Genomic DNA, 23,914 nt, shown 5'->3' on the forward strand with positions numbered 1-23,914 from the left:
TTTTGTGGTCCACACTCCTTACCTGTTGATCATGACGGTAATGCTTACCTAACGTTTTTAGCCAACCGCCATTAGAACTCAAGAACAAGAAGTAGAAGGAAAAAGAAGAGAAAAAGAGGATCAAGAAATTAGATTTTTTAAAAACACTAGGTTATTTAATCGTATTTAACAGTATATATCTATGTGTATACCTGTCTATACATATACATTCTTGCGTGTTTGTGTGTGTGTATGTGTGTGAATTTGCACACTTATACACTTAAAGGTGTGTATTATTAAACTCCCTTTGGATATCATTGATGACCACTCTCCAGTCCAGTAGGTGGCGGTAGATGCACCTTAAGTTGGTTGCCTTCCGCTAATAAAACACAAAAGAAGAAGAAGAAGAGGAAGGAGAAAGAAGAATGTTAGTTTCACCTTTTTCTGTATTGTTTCAACTTTCGTCGAGACACAGTAAGTAGCTTCATCCACTTCATCCGTTTATGGAACTTTCTGCTGGATCTGACAACTTTAATCGGCTTATATGTTATTTAAGATAAATTTATGAAACGTTCATTGTTGTCCTGGCATTTTTATACGAAAAAAAGACATTGCACACCGAAATAATTATTCGGCGCACCAAATTGCATATATCCCAAAAATACAGTTAGATTCAAATGTTTTATTATGATTATTATTTCATTTTATTTTAATATTGTGCACAACACCAGTGATGTTGCATTTACCCTAGTGATAGGTCGTTTACGTATATACATTACCCGTGGTCTGACGATGTCCCCATTATGCAACATAACAACATATCGTCCCTGTTAAGCTTTGCAACTTTGCGTAACACTAAAGCAACTATGCATAAGACAGATGAACACGGATGAAAAGAAGAGTGTTTTAGGATCGATCTTTCCAAAATGTGAAAGCAGACCTATAAAAACAGACATGATGCCTTTGGAATTTTTTTGGTTTGGTTGTTTTAGCAACCTTGCACTTACTGAAATCTGAATAGATTAATGCAGAGTAAATGTGAGACTGTAACAGTAGATAATCAATAGCGTAGTATTTTATCTGTTCATCATCAATAATTACAGTAAGGTTTATTTATTTGTTTATCTTGTCTACTTCTCTTCTCAACAGTTAATTCGCTAGTCAACAAACTTTTCATGCACTTTCCTGGGTACTTGGTAAATTCCTAAAAGGCAGACCTAACATGAATTTGCAACTCAACTCTTTTAGGGAGAAAATAAGAGTGACTTTAATTGAAGAGTTCCGCGACTGAACTCTTCAATTCAGTCGCGGAAAGACTGAAACTACCATAACTGCAGCTGCTAGATCAGAAACTACAAATCTATTTGTGGTGAAAGTAAATGGGACATAGAAAGGCTTGGTTGATGTTCAAAGGCTTTAAATCAAACAAGAAATACTATAGCTGTCTGGCTGCTATAAAGCTTTCTCTAATGTGGCTCATATTTCCACCTTAGGAAGTTCAAGCAGTCACAGAGTGCTAGCTGCTTAAAGGTAAAGCCTGAGGAACAGGTTTTAAAAGAGCAGAAACCTTGCATGTGCCCATCCTGAAAGTAAATTCTTTTGTGGTTACAGATCTGTCTGGAATTTGAAACGACAGAGTGTTTTCAGTCACAAACATCAGACCAGTTTTTCTCAGTTTTATCTCTAACCAATCACAGAAAATATTTAATCAGGTTCATTATGGCTGATAACTAATTTTAACTCTGAAATATATTTTTTTCTTTATTCATTCTCATTCTTGTTTATTCCTTCATTTTCTTTTTTATTGTTGGGAAAACTAATTGTATAAAATCCCATCTTGTTTATTTGTTTCTTTATCATGGCCAAGGAGGTTTGAAGACTTTTCTACCTGTCATCATGATTGGCTCAAAATCCACAAAGTTTATCTGATATGTCAAACTGATTTTACCATTGCTGGTGAACAGTAATGACGAAACCACTACTGATGTCATTGACTAGGTAAAAGAGAAACATTGCAGTGTAACATAAATGCCATGACTTTTACTCACCAGTCAGAGAAATGGTGATACAATGCCACATGAAGTTACGTTTGTGACTTGTTTCTAGTGGGGAAAAATAGGGAAGTAAATAGTTTTCTTCGGTTACAGAAGAAGCAAAGACAGTCCTGCATTTCCCAACATGTTCCCTAAGTTAATTTGTAAACTAAAGGTAGAGATTAGGACTGTAATGATTCCTCGAATGATTTGAGTACCTCGATTACTAAAATATTCTTTTACAACAGCCCTATTTGACATTTAAAAGACTTTGAAAATGGTTCCACTCTTCCTGTGCCAGATTTTCTAAAATCTGAATCTCAACAAACAGTTTTTGGAATGCAAGAAATAATCTATAATCTGGGATGTTTTCACTTCTGGTGTGTTTTTTGTTTTTTTGTTGGGAGCTGTGGTTCAGTGGATAGAGTTGACTTGCAGTTGGAAGGTTGTTGGATTTATTCCTCCTTCATCAGCCACCTATTGATGTGCCCCTGGTTTAGTCTATTTAAAACAAACAGACTAATTTTTCTTTTAATTGTGGGGTGTGGGAACATAAATAAAATAACTAACTAAAGCTGCGTGCCTTTTTCGTAAAGGAAAAGGCCCTGTGCAAGATTACCTTTGAAAATCCAACTGGTATACTTCTCGGATAAGTTTTCCTGAAAACTCAGAAAAATGCAACTAAAAGGATCACATTTTTCATTATTTCAATTAGCTTGGAACACAGCATCTTCTTGCTATTTTATTCTTGGTACTCCTGACCCAAACACATCCAACCAGTACATTTTCACATAATTTGTAGCGCAAGGTTTTGATTTGCTTAGAATTTCAGTTTTAGAAGAAACCCAACCTCCAGAAAAGGTTACAATTTCACAAACTCTACAAGTTATTCAGACCAAAGTTAACAAATCGTAGATGTGGAAACTCTTCTAATATTTGATACATTTGGCCTTATTTTTGATCTGAAGCAACAACAGATTCTGGCTTTTTCTAGGAGAATTTTACTAAATTTTGTAAGAACCTTAAAAACTAAAATAAAACATATCCCACCAACAAAATGATTTTCAGAGTAATTGAATGATGTCCATCCTTGCATGATGGGGCAGAAATTTGAAAAACTAAAGCTTCACATGCCATTTCGTGCGAAGTGAAGTCCAGAATAACAGAAAAGGCTGATTCAGACCTCTGATGTGAAACTACATCATTTGACCAGTTCTGGTGTAGGAGGAGAGGAAGTAGTCACAAACAGATTCAGTTTCCGACTTAAGGTTACCACATAGAATAAGACGATATAAAATATTAGGTAATGAATTGTGGATGACATCATAGTGGCTTTGTATAGTCAAACGTTGGAAGCCACCAGCCAACCCCCATGCAGAAGCAATAAGAGGCTAGGTCTACTATTTTTCAGATTAGAAAGAAAAGGGTGCAGGTTTAGACACTCATCCTTCCAAATCAGTGAGGTGGTGCAAGGTGGTTTATCCTTTAAAACAATGAGGAATTGTCTTTAAAACAGCATTAAATGCAGTTTTAAAGTGATGGTTATTCCACTTTTACATATATGTTTTCTTCTATGCCTGAATCACATTTTTCTCTGCCCCACACTCTAATTTTGTAGTAGGTCATATGACTTCACATCATGAGATTATGTGACTTCTTCCTTTGGGTGTTTAAGGTCTAAGATATTTCCTATTTTCACCCATTACGAATCAGGTGTTTGTATACTTGGATGAACAGTGAAGTTTTCTGTATTTTATATAGTTAAATCCTGATGTCTAAACTAATCTTCATAGACTTGTTTAGAAGTGTTCATGTAACGTGTCTCCTCCTTAGCCAAGGCTTCTGGAATGCTGATTGGTAATTGGAGATAATTGTCTTAAGGTTGTAAGGACTTGGTATAAATGAACACTTAGAGCAATCTAGTTTTGAACAAACCACAACACTTAACACTTATTAAAGACCGGTTGCATCTTTCTGTCAGATCAGATGTTGCCTCTATAAACTGCTGCTTCATCATTCATACAATCATCATCATTATTCACTCGATACTATGTGTGTTGTGTTACAGGTCAGAGGGTGCTGAACCTGGACAGTGTTTCAATGAATCGTCTTGATTCCAAATAAGATGATAGCGTGAGACTTTTTAAAATTTTTTTAATCAAAAACATTTAAATATTTGAGTTTGGACATTGCTTTGCAATGTTTTCAGTTTGTCATACAAGTTTGATTGTCATATCTTTTTTGTGATTTATTGTAGAAGTGGACTGCAGTTATGTTCTACATGTATGCCAAGCAAGAGTGATGTGATAAAGGAGCTTCTCATTGACCTTAAAGGACAGCCCTCATCTGCTGAACTGATGTAAGCTGTCAATAACGACCATGATACTGCTGAAATGTTTTGATATTTTGGAAAGATACATAAACTAGGGCTTGGCAAAGTGATCTAAAATTTTGCAACATTTGTTTGGAAACTGGGCTGCACAGTGGTGCAGTTGGTAGAGCTGTTGCCTTGCAGCAAGAAGGTTCTGGGATCGATTCCCGGCCTGGGGTTTTTCTGCATGGAGTTTGCATTTTCTCCCTGTGCATGCGTGGGTTTTCTCCAGGTACTCCGGTTTCCTCCCACAGTCCAAAAACATGACTGTCAGGTTAATTGGCCTCTCCAATTTGCCCCTAGGTGTGAGTGTCTGTGTGCATGGTTGTGTGTCTCTGTGTTGCCCTGCGACAGACTGGCGACCTGTCCAGGGTGACCCCGCCTCTCGCCTGAAACGTTAGCTGGAGATAGGCACCAGCACCCCTCCCGACCCCACTGAGGGACAAGGGTGCAAGAAAATGGATGGATGTTTGGAAACTAGATGGTTTATATCAAGAGAATTTTAAATAAACTCTTAAGTGCTGTATTGATGTTCAACCTTATAATGATGAAGTTCAATGTCTTTGAATAGGTTTTAGATGCATTTCTACTTTTATACTCCAGGTTCAGATGATTTTGGCTCAGCAAACATCTGTTAATTGTCCATCAATAGAAAGCAGATATGGTGAAGCAGGGAAACCTAAAACATGCCGGACAGTGGGTTGAAAAACACTCCTGTAGTGAACTGTTGCACAACGTCTCACAACCACCTAATGAATAACAAAGCTTCATAATCAGTGACACAAAGTTTTCATTTATTTTAAAGTTGTTTTAGTATAGGGCTAACGCTGGACTCAACTGACTCAACTGACTCACGTTGCAGCCATGAATCAAAATAACTTGCTAGCTAGCAGTTTACTAAACGAGCAATAATCGTTTAGTAAACCGTTGTAAGTGGACACAAATTAAGTTTTTTCTATTCTGTCTCCTCCCGGTATTATAAGTTTTCATTCAGGCTGACTGAAATGGTAGCATTGCCAGTCTTAGCTGAGCAATCATGCAGACATACTTTTGCTTTTGACGTTCTCAGGGATGGAAAAATAAACGTTGTTAATTTAACCAGACCTGTTTCATTGAACTAGCTGAAATAAATAAGCCAGCTTCTTGTTTTTTTAAATTATAGTCTAGTTGTGTCTGACTGACTGTTCACATATTTTAAATTAAGACAGAATAATAATTTGCTAGAGGTGTGAATATGGGAAGATCTGCAGAATGAATTACTTTTTGTGCTAAAGTTGTGTAATTTTACTTTGATTCAGGAGACGGCTGCACAGAGGAGACTTTCCTAGCCCTATCGGTGTGTCCTGCAGGAGTGATGCATCAAAGGACCTTCACTTTGACTTTAAAGCAGAGTCCTTATCTGCTGAAGAGATGTAAGATGAACTTCAAGAAAGTTTGTTTAAAAATAGACTGAATTGATATTATTCAAGTGAAAATGTTTGTATCTGAGATGTATATCAAAGAGATACGGCATTTGAAGAGATTGGATGGGTGGATGGATGGATGGAAGGAAGGAACGAAGGAACGAGACTTCTCATTTGGCCGTTTTGAAAACCAACAACAATCTGCAGAATAACAACTAATAACACTATATTTTCACTCTGCCATGTTTAGTTAGATTAGACATTTTTAGCATATATATAATTTATTTATTTATTTTTTGCTTGACTTTATTTCAGAATCCAGCTACGGAGCCCAGACTCACCCAGTCCTAGCTGTGCATCATGCTGGAGTGATACATCAAAGGATGTTGTCATCTTCTTTAAAATACATCCATCATCTCCTAAACAACAGTAAGCTGTTATTGAAATGACACACATTTGTTAAGGCATTTTGAGAAGGTGTTAATTTGTTGTTAGCAGTGTTTATTGTTTAATATTTACAGATTAAAATACTTTAGTATTAGACACGTAAAAACTTGATAAATTAAATAATGATGGGAAATCATCATTTAATTTCCCATCATCATGGGTCTTTCAGTGTATAAATATTTAAGGATGGATATTTAAAAGCCCATTAGTTGCTTAGCATTTTTACTTGTTTTATGCACCATTATCTCATGTGATGCATTTGGATGCAATAATACCCAATTACAATCAAGCTTGTGATATAATGTTGTGACCCAAACATTTATTTTCCATATCAGTTATTATGAGTAAATAGATCAATTTGAAACAACCCAACATCTCAAAAAAGGTTTTCTGTGCTACATCATAATAGTTTTTTTAAACAAAAGTAAAGTAACACCTGCCAATTGGTATTTATTCGAGATGCGCTAATAGTTGGCATCTTGTGTTTGCTGACCAGCGGTTTTGACCTTCTGACTCTAATTCTGACCAATTGCATTTTTCTAAGGATGATAGCACAGGACATTAAAGAATATGCAACAGGTTCTTTGAGAGAAATTTTGTATTTTTTATTTCAATGTGAAATGAAGGAATTTCATTTCACATGCCTTTATAGATCAAGGCATGAGTCCCAAATCTGTATGTAAGTGTATATAAATGTATACAGCAGAAATAGTTTTTGATGCATTTAATGAATAGGAAAAAAACATTTTGGTGTTTGAGCAAAACACCAATCACACTTATTGATGTGTTAATCAATCAATGTGATCTCTAACTGATTAATACATCTCTACTATTCACAATAACCACAACTTAAGTTTTGATATTATTAATTCCTTCAAGTTCGATTTTTAATTTTAAACTTGCTCTTTCTTATTCTCTATAGACATGAACAGAAAAGGTCACAGGAGTGTTTCTGCCTACACTATACTGAAGATTTTGTAAGTCTGTTGGAGGATGGAAAAGTGTTGGTAGAGGGGGCATCATTACCCGAGGACATAAATCAAGACCTTGACCAAGTTCATCTGAAGCAGCTAATTAATAATTTTTTTAAAAGTAAGAAAATCTTCCCTGAGAAAGAAATAATTAAATTTTTTTACATGTATTTTAAGTATGTGAAATGTTCTTATTATAATTCCCTAATAGATTTTTTTGTTTATTCAGGTGCAGTTTGCCAACGTAAACTTAAATCTGCTCTGACAAATAAGTTTCAGTGTGTGTCTGAAGGGATTGATAAGGCAGGAAAACCAACCCCTCTGAATAAGATCTACACAGAACTCTACATCACAGAGAGTGGAACCAGAGAGGTGAATGAAGAACATGAGTTTAGACACATCGAAACAGCTTCCAGAAAGCAAAACGGAGAAGAAGTGACAATTGGACTGGAACAGCTCTTCAGAGGTTCACCTGGACAAAATAACCCAGTCAGAACAGTGATAACGAGGGGAGTGGCTGGCATTGGGAAAACTGTCCTAACACAGAAGTTCACGCTGGACTGGGCTGAAAACAAAGCCAACCAGGACATCCAGTTCATATTCCCCTTCACATTCAGAGAGCTGAACGCTCTGAAAGAGAAAGAGTTCAGCTTGGTGGAACTCGTTCATCATTTCTTTACCGAAACCAAGGAAATCTGCGAGTTTATTGAGTTCCAGGTCATATTCATCTTTGATGGTCTGGATGAGTGTCGTCTTCCTCTGGACTTCCAAAACAATGAGATCCTGACTGACATTACCAAGCCTGTGTCAGTGGATGCCCTTCTGACAAACCTCATCAGAGGGAAATTGCTTCCCACTGCTCGTCTGTGGATAACCACAAGACCTGCAGCAGCCGATCGGATCCCTCATGACTATGTTGACATGGTGACAGAAGTCAGGGGGTTTGATGACCCACAGAAGGAGGAGTACTTCAGAAAAAGATTCCAGGATGAGGAATTGGCCAGCAAGATTATCTCTCATATCAAGACATCAAAAACCCTCCACAATATGTGCCACATCCCAGTCTTCTGCTGGATCGCTGCTACAGTTGTGGAGGACGTCTTTCAGACAAGTTGGACCAAAGAGCTGCCAAAGACAATGACTGAGATGTACATCCATTACCTGCTGGTCCAAACCAAAGTTAAGATGGTGAAATACGATGAGGACAATGAGACGGAAGAACACTGGAGTTCAAAGAGGAAGCAGATGATGAAGTCTCTGGGAAAACTAGCTTTTGAGCAGTTGCAGAAAGGAAACTTGATCTTTTACGAATCAGATTTGAGAGATTGTGGTATCAGTGTCCAAGGTGCTTCAGAGTACTCTGGAATGTTCACACAGATTTTTAAAGTAGAGAGAGTGCTGTCTGATGACAAACTGTTCAGCTTTGTACATTTGAGTATTCAGGAGTTTCTTGCTGCTCTTTATGTCCATTTGAGCTTCACAGAGTGTGGTGTCAATCATCTGAAAGAAACAACCCCACCAACATTGTCCACATTGTTGAAGAAACCAACGATCCCCAGTTTTTACCACAGTGCTGTGAACAGGACCTTACAGAGTCCAAATGGGCACCTAGATTTGCTCCTCCGCTTTCTGTTGGGACTTTCACTGGAGGCAAATCAGAAACTCCTTCATGGCCTCTTGAAACAAACGGAAAGAAGCTGTCAGATCAATCAGGAAACTGCCCAATATATTAAAGAGAAGATCAATGAGAATCTGTCTACAGAGAAAAGTATCAATCTGTTCCACTGTCTGAATGAACTGAAAGATGTTTCTCTTATGCAAGAGATCCAGCAGTTCTTATCTGCAGGAGCACTACGCACTGATAAGTTGTCTCCTGCCCAGTGGTCGGCCCTGGTCTTCTTCTTGTTATCTTCAGAAGAAAGTCTTGATGTATTCGACTTTACCAGGTTTTCTGTCTCTGAAAACGTTCTTCTCAGGCTGCTGCCATTGATCAAAGTCTCAAAGACAGTTGTGTAAGTGCATATTTTATTTTAATGTCATTTGTTTTGTTGGTAAAAGCTTAGCAAAAAATTAACCCTGTTAATTTTTTTACATGTTCTTTTACAGACTGACTTTCTGTGCCCTTTCACAAAGTGGTCTGGAAGCTTTGTCCTCGGTTCTCAGCACCAAGTCTTCCTTGAGGGAGCTGGATCTTAGTAACAACAACATGCAAGATTCAGGAATGAAACAGATTGTTAAGGGATTGGAGAGCCCAAATTGCACACTCGGTACTCTTAGGTGAGATATTCAGAACCAAACTTAATACTCAAGATGCTAACAGTACTCTTTCACCAGTTTAATATACTAAGTATTACAAGTATTATCTGTTTTGTTTAATTTTGAAGTATTAGGTTATTTTTGTTGGAATTAGTTCAAACCACTTTGTTTGGTGCCTGTAGAGATTATATTGTCTACAAATGAAATAATTTCTATTGCAAAAAATAATGTATGCATATATTATGAAAATATATTGTGAATAATTATTAAAATAGTATTTTGAAATTAATCTTTAAATTATATAGCAACACCTATAGTTTTGGAGCAGGTTTTGGGTTTATGTTTTTTTATGACATCCGTGGTGTAAACTGTTGCATTCAAGATTTTATTTGCTTAGCAGAAGTTCAACCTTTTCAATTTGATTCTTTTCTTTCTGATTGGTTAAAGATTTTCAATAGCTGAAGGTCCTGTGTGTCTGAAGTCGTAATTATTTCAGGATTAGAGAATCTTTCGTGGTTTCTGACCTTTACTTTAATGGACAGATTTCCCCAGACTCCATTAATTTTTGGACATTATCAGTTTTGGACAAAACCATTTTGTCCAAAAACTGATCTTGCATCAAAAAATATTTTTGAAATGATCCTTTTGTAGAAAAGATGAACAAATCATCGGTTTTTCCTTAACCAGGAAGATGAACAATTTGGTAAAATGTGGTTTACATAAATGTTTGATTCTCAGTCAACATTGTCTGAACTAAATTTATCTACTATTTTTCAATCTTCCAGAAGGTTACATGCACAGGACAAACACATTTCTGATAATTTTATCTGATCAAAAAAGGTATTGTTTTTCATTTTTCTTCAGAATGAGGGGTTGTTCCATCTCAGAGAGAAGTATTGACATCTTACATCCACATCTGAGCAGCTTCTCTCGACTGAGAGAGCTTGACATGAGCAACAACAACCTGCAAGGTTCAGCAGTGGATAAGTTGTCTGAGGGACTGAGACATTCATTTTGTCAACTGGAAATTCTCAGGTCAGAATGGAATAAAGCAATATCTGAAATTTAGCCATTACATCTTTTGGACGTGCTTAACATAATATTTTTTCTGTTCTTTTGCATTTATTTTTCCCCATAGACTGAATCATTGTTGCCTCTCAGAAACTAGTTGTGAAGCTTTGTCTGCAGTTCTCAGCTCTGAGTCTGCCTGCCTTAAAGAGCTGGAACTAAGTAACAACAACCTGCGGGATTCAGGAGTGAAGCTGCTATCGACTGGACTGGAGAGTTCGTACTGTAGGCTAGAAACTCTAAGGTAATCCCTGACTAATGAGCTCATTGGATGATTGTTGAACTCAGTCCAGTAAAATTCTGATTCAAAGCAAAAGTGCTAGTTAAAAAAGGGACAATATTCTTAGTGAAACCAGTCAAGTATTTTATCAGAAAAATAAACCTTAAATAATACTACACCAGTAAATTACATGTGGACCATGAAAACAAGTTCTGGTGAGAACCCAATGAAATTTTTGCCACTTCTGATGTGTTTATTTTGGGCATTTTGAAGCCTTTTTGCTTTGTGTTATTGTATTGTATTAGTTTAATTTTAAAATGTTACTGTGCTTTGTGAAAGTAGTCAAACCACCAAATTTCTTCTTCTTAAAATGGACACAGAAAAACATACTTCCATGTCTTTTATTGGGCTGCCTTTTGATAGGGCAAAACAGTTGCCCATAATCATGACGTACAAAGAAAAAGATTAGCTAAAAAAATAATTATTATTTTTAGCAAATAGATTTTTGCTAATTATTTGCTAATTTTTTAGCTAATAATTTTCTAGTAGTCTGATGTACAATATACATTTACTCTACATCCTGAAGTGCAACCAGCGTACCTTCAGAAAGCATGTAGGTACTAAAATAGATCGGACTTGGCAAGATATCTAATATAATCCTTATTTTAATTCTAAAAATAAAGTTTTGTCTTTTCCCAACATCTATAAAAGAAAAAAGTAATGCCATCACTTTTGTTGACCAAAGTCTTCAGTTTGTAAGAATGACATAATTTCTAAAGTGAGGCATTGTGCTCATGCTGCATTGTTCTGTGTGTGTAGACTGTCTGGCTGTCTGGTCACAGGAGAAGGATTTGCTTCTCTGGCATCAGCTTTGAATTCCACCTCTTCCCATCTGACAGAACTCGATCTGACCTATAACCATTCAGACGACGTTGGAGTAAAGCTTCTATCTGCTAATTTGAATGATCCACAGTCCAAGCTTCAAGTTCTCAGGTATGGAAAGGCCTGATTCAGTCACAGACAATTTCACTTTGTTGAGGCGAAGAAAATATGTTACTTCATTGTGTAACGTAAAGGAGTATTAACATGTTTTTTCCTGCTAAATTTCTTCAGAACGCATCCAGCTGGAGTTGAGTGGTTAACACCAGGACTGAGGAAATGTGAGTACAGTTTTGTTTTTGAACTTGTCACTAGTTCACATCTAAAAAGCAAGCTCCAGGCTATTTTACTAATTCCTAATTTTCAGGTATGAGATCAGAAACCAGGACCTAAATTAACAAATGGGAATAAAAGCCAGATTCTACCTACAGCAAACTCCAACAACCACATACCCACAAAAACCATTTTGATGTTTAGGCTGTGGGTTCACACTGATCTGGTGTTTTGGGAAACCAAAAAATAATAATTTCTGAAGCTAGGTTCCAGAGTGGAAGAATTTCAAAATGCCAGTTTCATGTTGTGATGGCTGGAGAGCCCCAAGTTTGGCATGTTTATTCTTCTCTACATAAGGTGATTGGGTTAGCTCATATAGCTCCAGTTGCACCTGAAAGGGGGTTGTGACAGGTATTAAGGCAGCTCATACATAATGCTTCAGGACTATCACTGCTCTGTCTCTCTCTTTGAGGCTGGCTAACGTTTTTGGATAGCTCTTTTTTATTTCTGGGTCATTCAATCTTATCACCAATTCAGGCTGAATGTTTATTTTCTATGATTGACTTGATCATCTTTTCACAGTGAACAGTTTTTTTGACATAAGTATATTTGAGCAAGATAAGCTTTGCCTGTGGAGTCTCCAATTTTGTTCCTAACTTTGAAATATGTAGGCAACATCATGTACATGTAAGCTGCATCTTTTTTGAAGTCATGAAGTAGCTCCATCTCTCTCTGTGACTGATGTGTGTCTCTCTCACACACACGGTGTTACAGCACCACCAATTGGCCTGGCATGCCTACTACAATGTCTTCGGTGGCGCAACATCCTCTACTTTGGACAGACATTTTTTCTTGTTTATAAAAATTCACCATGTTCGTTTCTGTGTGGAAGATGTCATAGATTATGTTTAGTTTATTACGGAGGAAATGGGATGCAGAATAGCTTACAGGTGAACAGCTAAAGGAATGAAAAAAATGAAACATGACAAAACAAAGGGGAAAACTTTATCAACATGCTGCAATGTAATAAACAGTCCATCTGTTGGGGTGCATATTTATACATATCCTTCTTAGAATGTGTTTTGTTTTTTGCTACATTGCCCTAAAAACTGTAACAATAGTTTTATAACATATAGTTAGAAGGATAGATGTGTTTATTGAAATGTCCAGGTGGGATAAAGTGGAGAGGGAATATAGGTTAATGTGTTGCATTATAACTATTATTACTGTGAATCGCAGGATTTACTCACAAGGCATTATTTTCTGTTTTGCTTTTCAGATTGGTGTAAGCTCACGGTCGACACAAACTCGGTGAACCGAAATGTGAAACTGTCAAACAACAACACAAAGGCATCGTATGTGGAGGAGGCTCAGCCATATCCCGATCATTCGGACAGGTTTGAGAAGAACCATCAGGTGATGTGTTCAAATGCTCTGACAGGTCGCTGTTACTGGGAGGTCGAGCTGATGGGAGGGGTTCACACTTCAGTGAGTTACAAAAGAATTATCAGGAGAGAAGAGGAAAATGATGGCTGGTTTGGTGGAAATGACCAATCCTGGACTTTGTTCTACGATGGCAACTCTTACTCTGTTTGGCACAATAAAAAAGGAATATCCATCCCTTACACCACAGTGGTCACACACACTTCATCTCACAGAGTAGCTGTGTATTTGGACTGGCCGGCAGGAACGCTGTCCTTCTACAGAGTCTCCTCGGACACATTGATCCACATCCACACTTTCCACACCACATTCACTGAAGCTCTTTATCCAGGATTTGGATTGTGGTCTTGGGTCAATGTTCCAAAAGGTTCATCGGTGCATCTGATCTCTTTATTGGACTGATCAGGTCTTTTAGTACCAAGCTAACACTTATCAGCTTAACCAGCTTCTTTGCTATATTGACATTACAATTTACTTGCAATATGATGCAACCCTTATTTTGTTACAATGTAAACTGTTTTGTCAAAGTTATTTATTCATGTATTTATTCATTTATGTATTTTTTTTTATTAAATGCTTTTTAACTGCATGTAATAGTAAAACTCAATGAGCCAGTAAATGATGGTTAATATGCTTAATCAGAAATATTCTTTGACATTGTTATAAATGGTCTTTGTAATGTATAAATTGTCTTTTAATCTCGAGAGTAATAAAGGTAATTTATTAGGATAAAATAATATCCATAGGTGGTTTTGAATGGTACTCAAAAAATGTTAATGTGACTCAAAGGAATTAATTTTGCCTAAATATTTCCAACCAGCTCTTTTAGTTTGAATCTGTTTATATCAAAGAGATGAATCAAAGGAGAAAGGACTCATTATTTATGTGGACACACAATGTTACTGAGGTCAGGGAAAATAATTGTGCTTGTTTTATTATAACTGAGCTGTACTGTAGTGTGTTTGTGTACATTCAAATGGACTGTCATTTAAGTATTCCTGAATTATATTATACATTCAGTATGTTGCACTTTCGTGCTCAGGAGAAGGGGTATCCCAGCTTATTTTCTAATGTAGCAGAAGGTCAGTGCAATTTTTAAACTGGGCATATTTGAACATGAATAACGATAACCTATTACTGTACCAGGAGAAACGGGACTTTGCTTGTGTGGAGAAGCAAAAACAAAACACAGGTTTAAATACTCAAGCTGCAAATATTTTTATTTTACTGCCATCAAACAATTTTTTGAAAAGGATCATCTTCACCAAAATTGGCAATATCACTTTAAATTACCCTAAATTAAATTAAACAAAAAAAAAAAAAAATCCTTTTTTTTCACGAGATGACATGACTGTACAGCAGTAACTCTTGTTCATTTTCCAGTTTTATTTCCTTTAGTATGTTGTCAATAGTTTTGCACACGACTTTTCTTCTTGTATGTATGTATGTATATATATATATATATATATATATGTGTGTGTGTATAATATGCTCCCAAGTTTTATTCACTCAGGTCATTTTACTTGCTCATTGTTTTAAGCGTGTTCATGCCTCTCAGGATCTAGTCTTTATTTTTTATTTAGATTTTTGTTCTCTTTGAGTGACTGTATGAGTATTTAAGTTGTTTCTGAAAGTTATTAAAAGTTTATTTTTTACCTATCTACATTGATCTGCATAATATTTGACTCTGCTTTTTCTTCGCAAGACAAACTGACATTTCTAGTTTAAACCGGTATATTTATACAACCTTCTCAAAATGAATTGTTGGAATTTAACTCCATTCCTGTTTACTAAACCGCTAAAAAGGTGCTGAAATTTCCTTAGGAGTGAGATCAGAGCTTTGTGATTGCAATATATTGCAATATTTATTTTAATTTCTTTACGCCACTTTGGAGCTAATTTGGTGAAGTGCATAAGGTCATTGTCCATTTGGAAGACACAAGCTTTAGCCTCCAACCTGATGTCTTGATTGGTTGTTTTAGTTTTTCCACTATAACCATCTATTTGGGTGTGAAGTTCAGTTAATATGATGTTTTCAGTTTTACAAGATTGATTGAAAATCTCTCTTACGAGAGAATCTTGCCCAAGACTAACAGAAGCGCACATACTTTACTTAACATTCATAGCTAAACTAAAAAAGTCAGCACTATCATCAATAAAATTAAACACTGTTTAACAATTCAGTCGTCTTTTCAGATGAAAGTACATTTTGCATTTCACTTGGTAATTGTCAAGGCCTAAGAGAGAAAGATTGGAAAGAGACAGAAGTTTCCTCAGTCAGACATGATTTTGTTAGATGTGTCTTTCAGTTCTTTCTCTTTTTTTTTCTCAAGTTTGATCAGCTCAGCCAACATTTGAGTGAATCATGCTTTTATCTCCTGATTTCTTTCTGTATATGCTGATTATATTTTCAGACAGGACTTGGCACTTACACACACACTGCCAAAATTACAAGGTTCAGAGCATGTTTAATTATTTTTGTAGAATCCAATGAAGACCACACTATTTATGACTTACATTTCTCTTGGAATTAAGAGAATTGTACTAGTGACTTCAGGTGTTCACCAGATGGCAGTATTTCACCACTGACTATTTTTCCATTGTCTTCCAATTGATGGCTTTTATGTCGTCAATAATTTTTTCGGTGAATGAAAAACCACCTGCAGTTTTTGTTAAAGTTTCATAAGTTTTTTCATTATTATTGAAAGAAACTGATTTAGATATTTTTTTTAAATTTTGCCTGATTTTGTTATTTTTGTAATTATTTATATCAATTATTTTCACTTTGGTTCATAAAATACCCAAAATTTACACAGAACTTTATGTTTTGGTCAGTTTGATTATGTAATTTTTAAATATTAAATGATTGACAATTTGATAAGATACTCAGTACTTGAGTAGACTTTTTACCAATTACTTTTTAACTCTTACTAGAATAATTTTTGGGGCAGCTACTTTTATTTTTATTTGAGTAAAAATATGTTGAAGCAGGGCTACTCTTACTTGAGTAAAATTTTTGGGTACTTTACCCACTTCTGCTTGCAAGGACAAGCAAGCTAATATTCTGATTTACGAAGCTGTAACTCAGTGTTTCGCTTGTTTTGTTAGTATTCCTGTTGTTTGTACATCTTACTGCTTGCCTTTGACTAAGTTTCCCATTTATCTTTTAAAATTGCATGTTGTTTCCCCATGCGTCAAAATTTTTCTGCCATTTTTCTCCAAAATCTGGTGGTTGCATTATTTAAACTCAACTCATTTTCTGCCTTTGCTGTTTGTTTTCAAGCTTTACGCATAAACCGTGGCGATACGGACACATGCACACAGAAATTAGGTTGAGAAAGCCCACATGAGCAGCACACACACATATGATTATGCAACCTTTAATGTTGGCAGTTAAAGTTTTTCAGTTCAATACAAGCAACGGCAGAAAAAAAGCAGCTAATCTCCCACACTCTTTCTTTTTCTCCCCACCACTTCTGGGTTTTCTGTCATTCAAAGCTCTTACACAAGAAAAGTCTTTTAGACTGAAACAGCCCACACGCGCTAATCTGTCAGCAAGTCTTTCATATAGGATTAACAAGACTGTAAAAGAGCAAATCACCGCTGGTAACTCATCCGTTACAAAACACTTATGGAGGCGGCAGCAGCGCCAGGAGGGGGAAGGAAGGAATTACTGGACAGCAGCAGGTCACTGTTGGTGCCATGCAGAAAAACTATATGGGAACAAAGAAACTGTGTGAGAACAAAATTGGATTACTTACTGAATATGTCCTTTCTGATGACAATAATTAGAAAGTGTGTGATTAACGGTAAACATGATTTCACAGGGTAATTTACTTAAAATCAAAACAAAGGAAAGACTAAAATAATATATTACAATCAGTTTATATTCCTAAAGGGCAATAATTTCAGCACCTTATTTCTAATTGGCTGATCAATCTCGTCCATTTTCAATATTGTAAGACCAAAAAAACACAGACTAAAAATCTAAACTTCTATAATTTATAACTTTGTAATTGAACTTCTTTATGACTGTACAAATTAGGCAGAGAAACATAAAAAAACAAATTAAAGTCTAACTACTTTTTAGAAGCAACCTGCTGACTGTTTTTGGCAGAGAGTCATGTGCTTTACAACCTGGAGAAATGCAGAGAAGTAATTATTAAAGGAATACATTCCTGAAGTAAATCAGATGAGAAATCAGATGTTTTTGAATGTGTATGCATTTAGTTTGTATAACGCTGTTAAGTATTTGGCCCCTTACAGATTTATTTGTTTCATGTTTTTTTTTTGTCACACTTGTGACAAATTTGATGATCTGTTTATTTCAGATCATCAAATTAGTTTCCAAATTTACACATTTCCAAAGCTACATAGCTCCTTCTGAATCTGAGGCTCAGCACTGGTTGAAGCCTCATGTCTGTCATAGCAAACTTTTTCAGGCAGTCAGGAAAGTATCGTCTCTTGATAGCAGGAAATCAATCAATTTTTAATTAGGCCCACCTTCAGTCCACCACATGTTCTAACAAAATCCTCCACGTAACACTAAAAAGGCAATCTGACAGCTTCTGGAGTGATTCTTCACACATACATGTAATCTTTTGCAGATTAAATATTTGCAAAAGGTATAAAACAAGTCCTTCACATATCAGATTATTTTTGTACAAATGAACAAATGCAAGGAAGTACCCAGAGTCATAAGAAGATCATTAGATTTTTATAAACCTTCTTGTCTTTTATTTGTTTAATGCATTTAGTTTCCAAAAAAGAATGATTCAGTTACATTGATGATGCAGTTTACAGTGATTGGGCTCTACACTGAGTACATGACATGCATTTAAAATAAATAAATAAAATAAAAAAAACACAGTATATTCTTATTTTACATTCTTCACCCTGGAATAATTTTCACCCTGAATTACAAATAAAGAATTGAAAAGAAAGTCCAAAGCAACAACATTCAGGGATTTATGTTTAAGCATTTTGAATTGGACACACATCACCAGTTTAAAGTTTTAAAAAGCCTTCTCACTTCATCTCTTTTTCGCGGTCTTCATTTGCACTCTAAAAGCAAGAGTGGTTTGCAGATAAATCAGTCAGTGTAACAATATTAACATATTCTAGTGCAAATGCCAACAAAGACTGTAATGTGTTCAAAGTTGCTCAAGTGTTTATCAGAATGTCTCCTGTCCTTACAGGGAGCGTAAACATGACGATGACTGAGCACTTTCATCATTTACCGGCAGGATACAGCAGGGCAGTAAGTTCATATCAAAATGTTAGAAATGAGACAAATTTTGTGACATCTTCCACAAAAGCGAAACCTTATTCGAAGATTTTGCTTCACTCTACAAAAAATGTTCATTGATTTAGCTGCTTTTGACTATAGCTGAGGATGAACTGATGTTTTGAAATATTCGTTTCTGGGGCTCCTGACAACAGAACATGCTTTGACAATCCAGTCTTTTTGTTTATGCTTTTCCCGCTAATCATCACATCAACATTTAGAATGTTAAAGAGGAACATCAAGAGGGAGCTGATGTATCTGGGCTTCGTTTCCTGTCCTGTCAGAACCTTTTATCTCTCACACTCCTAAATACGTTTCTGTCCTACTAAAAAACACAAATGTTTCCTATATTGTCTTTTTTTTCTAACCATAAAAAAAAAATGCATTAAAACTACTCATTGGTTTTTCTGTATCTTATATAGTAGGATGAGTTGAGGACAAGCACAGATGCAACAGAAATGCCACACTAACCTCACATTAACAACGTGGAAATAGCCCTTTTCAAAGACGGTTCACATGCCGTGACGCCTTGAGACGAGTCCCGCTGAGACACTATGTGACATACAGACAATGTATGGCTGTTGTTTCCACAAAGGGCCAATGACAAATGGTAATCAAATCTCTTTTTCCTACCTACCATGTGTAGGTGTATTAAAGGTTTTCCAAGTACAGCCAGTGAGAGGGGCCTGTCCTTTGAAGCACAAGATATTTAAGGAATCTTTGCTTGGAAGTAATTGATGCAGGGGATTATCCTCACATCAGCCAGTGAAAGTGGGATGCATTAAATAAAACAAAAGCGTTAAACACATGTTTAACAGAGGAGTCAAAACAGCCCATTAACATTTGATGAAAGTTTTAGAAAAAACAGTAGGTGTAATTTTCCATCAAAACAACGATACATCACTCATTTACTATGACTTTTTTGTACTTTGACTGCACAAGACTCCACTGCTGAAGAAAAAAGTATTAATCAAGTTTAAAGTTCGCTAGAGAACATTTGGAAAATCCTGGGACACTATTCTGGTCAGTCCAGCCTGAGAATCTGTGAAGGGAACTCAAGATTAGGGTGATGGTAAAGAGGCGTTTCAACTTCATAAACCTGGACCTCAAAGACCAGAGGAAATATACAAACTGCTGGTCAGCAATTATAATTTATTGTTAATAAATTATTTTGTTAACTTATACCCTTTTAAATTTTTTTTGTTATTTTTAAAAAGATGCCCATCTCATTTCTTATCAGAAACAGACTTCTTAGTTGGACGAATATGACTGGAATTTTAAATCTGCCAGGGTTATGAATAATTTTGGATTTAAATTTAAAAGGCTGGAAGATAAGAGACACCTAGTGATTCCAATCCTAACCCACATGGTTAATTATAAGTTTGTGCTTTGGTCCTAAATTAGACAAGTTTTGAAAATGGTGCTCATTAGATTGTGCTTGTTTGTTGGTCTCAAACCTTTCCACATCCTCCAGTTCTATATTTAAGACAAGAAAGCACCAGTTTATTAGGGCCACAGCCCAAATTGTGGGAGGAGAAAAGGCAAGAATTGGTGCTTAAGGAAGGACTTGCACCAGTTTCGCAGTGGAAATGGTTTGGTGGGAAAACCCTCTTTGTTATGTTTTTATCTTTCTTTCTTTTTTTTTTTTCAAATTAGGGAGCAAAAAGGGGCAGTGTTTTTGGAAATCACATGAATTATTTCCTGCTCTCAATGCCTTTATATTTGCGTCACGTCCAAAAAATACAAACTATGAAGCCTCCACTTATTTAACTCAGAAAGCAAAAAACATGAAAGACTCCTCAAGCCCCAGATAGAGCTGATTTTCTGGATCCAATGCACAGATTCTGTTGCCTGGAGACTCCTACAGAAACAGCAGTTCATCATTAAACACATATATTTCTTTGTGTGTGACATTCGGTTTATTCTTGTCTCTACCAAACACTTGCATGCTCAATATCTAAAAGGAATGTGTTGAGAATCTTTTTTTTTTTTTTCTTCAGGCATGGCACAACTAGGAGACAAAATCAGCTTCTTCCTCTGCACATTATAGCTCAAAGACACATTTACAGTTTTAAACAAGGACTATGTGAATCAACAACACACATCACAGACATGTAGAAAGACACACATATAAACACGCACACACTTACAGTTCACATATAATACACACAGACACTTCTAACAATGGATTCTTTTTTCTGTATATTTTTCTTGCGTATACATAAAGTAGACAAGATAGTGGTGAAGATTTACAAACAGAAACATTTTGCCTAATTTTATAACAGAAAACAAACATCAGACAGCTTCAATGTTGAAATATACTGTTTTTTAAAATCATTTTAAGTAATTATTGCAGTCTAAACAATATGGCTTTGTCTAGTGAAAAGTCCTATCTGAGCTAGAAAATGAGTAAAATAAAGGAACAGGTTTAACAGTGTGCAGCTTCATCATCAGTCCTATTAATCTCTAAATTTATTTACATTGAAACAATGTATTAATCACACACGCTGCATAACTAACCACTGACTCGCCATCAGGTTGTTTAGGAATGACCGACATGCTTTGTTTTTACCCAAGAACGTCCATATATTCAAGTACTTTCACTAGAGATTGTTGCTGAATCACAGTACATCTACTCAAATACGACGTGACGAATCACTATAGTTTTTTATTTATAATATTTTAGTTGGACTAAAAGATGCAGGAAAGTGAAGTACTATCAGCTCTTCAGGCAGTGAGATGCAACAGGTCACACACCCGTTTCCTCTCCGGCTTGGCCTAAACTTTTGTTTTCTATGCAGTACGGCAGAGTTTTCCACCAGCAAGCAAACTGGTGGCGACGAAAGAAACAGAGAGATCTCACCAGGATTTCTTTGGTCTTGATGTCGATGAGCTTCACTTGAGGTGAACATCGAAAAATAACAATCTTGGTTGCACTGAAATAAATTTTTGCAGCACGTTAACAAAATAAAAGAAACAGTACTCTCAGTCATTGCCTGATAAGTAATATCCATTGAAATATAATAATGAAAAGATAAAATTAAATATGAGTTTGTGATCTAAATGAACAAATACTTATCAACCATCCATGATAGGAGTAAGGAGATACTCCCAAGCTTTTCAGGGTTGAGTTGTTTGATTGTCTAAGTGAATAAGACTGCTAACTTTGTTTATATGTTTTTTCCATCTGTTTACACAAGCAAAAATAAAATCATTCAAAGGGTTATGGAAGATCTGCTTGAATATAAAATTTTCTAGTTTTCAGCCTGCTTAACATTTTTTTATTTTACTTGATGGCAGTCTAATAAGCTGTTGGCATTTTATTTGTAAAACAAAACGGCCTCTAGAAGGATTTTCTGAACACCTTTGTGCGAAAAATAGTGCTATTTTAACACAAAATAGATCATTCCAAAAACTGTTTTTTTAACAACTACATTGACTCACAAATTAATCCCTCACTTACGACTTCCTCTGTAAGAGGAGATGATATGAAGGCACATGTCCTAAAAACGTTTCTAATGTAGCAAATGTCATTGAAAGGCCTTCTTTAGGCTTGTAAAAGTAGAAAACGCCCACTATGGTGACTGAAGCTTACTGGAAAACATGGTGGCAGTGCTCTTTGAAAATGTGTGCACTGTGGAATGTTGTTCTCCATTAAAGGAATGTGACAAACGCTTCAATCTATATCAACACACAATAAAAGTAAGAAAAGGATAGAACATGCACTATCTGGCAGTTGAAAGGATAATGCAGGGAAACCCCAAAAATTCAAATAATGAAATCTTTGAAGAGTAGAAAAGAAAGAAGTAAAAGGTCTCTATAAAGGCAGTGTGCAGCCTCTAAAAGTTTGAGAAACCCCCGCCCCCTCCTAGATCCTTTTTGCTCCTGGCGAATTTTGAAACTCAAACATCTACAATCAAAGCCATTTGACATATAATCTTGACCCAAAGTCCCCGACACAAAGATCCCTGCTTCCCCGTTGCCCTGCAGCCTGGCCACAGACCAGAACGGACCCTAAATTTAGGGTTCGTTTGATTCGCTTTGTGTTTCTGTTTTACTTCTTGAACATGTCCTGCAGAGGTCCGGGAAGGTACTTAAGGACAGTGTCAAGGATGCTCTCCTCATCCTCTTCGTCGTCTCCGCAGCCTCTCGGGATCGCCTTCTTCGGGCGTGTCAGTGATCCCTCACATGCCTGCTCCATGGCTGCTTTCTCCTCTGCCTCCTTTTCCTCCTTCTTTTTCAAGCCGTACTGGCAGACAGAAAAACAGGTGGTGGGAAGAGGAAGACAGAGGAAATTAATCCTAACTCTATTTAAGTCTTTTTGCTCACCTTGTAGCTTGTGCAAGATAATTAAATTATATTTGATTTTCTCTTTTGGGATTACAATAATTTACAAAAGATTGGTTGGAAAAAAAAAAGTAGCTCATTCAAGAAAAGCATAAATCACACTTCTAAGTTACGGAGAATAATCTGATGATTTTCTTTTACTTAAACAAGCAAATATTTCATTGTTAATTAAACCTTAAGAAACAAATTTTTGCAGGGTGACAGTTGCTTGACATGAAGGTGACAAGAGAGTTTAATAAAAAGGACAATTTCTAGTGGACAAAAACGCAATGCACACACATTTTCTTATTTCAAGAGGAAACCAGTTCAAGCGAAAATGCTTAGGATTGAGTTTTTACACTCTCTTGATTAGCTGGCATCAAACATGACTGAAATTATAACATTTTTGACATATTTAACTTTAAATAAGTCCTGTGAGTCCAAATAATTTCCAAAAAAATGTATCTAAATTAAGTTTCTGAAGCTGAAAACTTTGAAGAGTCTCAAAGAAAAGAGTCTGTCAAGGAAGTGGATTCTATAAAGATATCAGGAGAAAGTAAGGAGCTGAAATTTTTGTCAGATGCAACACAACTTCAAGTTGAAATGGTAATGTTTTGAACACATTTGATCAACATCAGAAATAACAACCCATCTCATGCGTGCTCTGACAATCCCTTAATAAGGTCATTATCATAGACAGAAACTCAAACAAATGCCTAAAATACATCTTTTGCATCAGTAATTATTTGAGCAGAGGAAAAGGACGACTTGAAAAATGGTCCAATTTGGTTGCTGTAGCGTATAAAAAGATTTCACCACTATAAAGCATCAAAAACAGCTTTGTTGTAGCTCTTGTGGCACCTCAAATAATATAAATAAGAAGCTGGCCGTCTGTAGCTTGGACTGCTGGAAGTATTTTTGGCTGTAAGCGGCGTTGATCAGAGTGAGGTATTTTTGA

At 36.0% G+C, this 23,914-nt stretch overlaps 2 protein-coding genes across 3 annotated transcripts in view; one reads left to right on the plus strand and one right to left on the minus strand.

Moving 5' to 3' along the window:
- The first annotated feature begins 348 nt into the window (after positions 1-348).
- Positions 349-15,006, plus strand: LOC103471457 (NACHT, LRR and PYD domains-containing protein 3-like). Its single transcript, XM_008420470.2, has 13 exons — positions 349-453; positions 4,081-4,145; positions 4,270-4,371; positions 5,682-5,795; positions 6,102-6,215; positions 7,156-7,325; positions 7,434-9,216; positions 9,311-9,481; positions 10,325-10,495; positions 10,599-10,772; positions 11,568-11,741; positions 11,862-11,908; positions 13,180-15,006. Exons 2-13 carry the CDS (start codon positions 4,138-4,140, stop codon positions 13,743-13,745), a joined length of 3,594 nt encoding a protein of 1,197 aa, XP_008418692.1. The 5' UTR covers positions 349-453; positions 4,081-4,137; the 3' UTR covers positions 13,746-15,006.
- Positions 15,007-18,052: 3,046 nt separating this feature from the next.
- cplx2b (complexin 2b) overlaps positions 18,053-23,914 on the minus strand; it is a 31,880-nt gene continuing 26,018 nt past the window's right edge. For both annotated transcript variants that reach the window (XM_008420472.3, XM_008420473.3), the window contains exon 4: positions 18,053-22,879. In XM_008420472.3, coding sequence (XP_008418694.1) covers positions 22,685-22,879 — 195 coding nt within the window. In that variant the 3' untranslated portion in view covers positions 18,053-22,684. The remainder of the gene's footprint in view (positions 22,880-23,914) is intronic.

This window comes from Poecilia reticulata, chromosome 10 (assembly GCF_904066995.2).
Source record: "Poecilia reticulata chromosome 10, P_reticulata-male-v2, whole genome shotgun sequence".
Taxonomy (NCBI): Eukaryota; Metazoa; Chordata; class Actinopteri; order Cyprinodontiformes; family Poeciliidae; genus Poecilia; species Poecilia reticulata.

What these genes read in the sequence shown, in the direction of transcription:
- LOC103471457 (XM_008420470.2), top strand. An exon ending in TCCTTATCTGCTGAAGAGAT is followed by an intron (nt 5,796 to 6,101) that starts GTAAGATGAACT and finishes ACTTTATTTCAG; the next exon opens with AATCCAGCTACGGAGCCCAG. An exon ending in CCATCATCTCCTAAACAACA is followed by an intron (nt 6,216 to 7,155) that starts GTAAGCTGTTAT and finishes TATTCTCTATAG; the next exon opens with ACATGAACAGAAAAGGTCAC.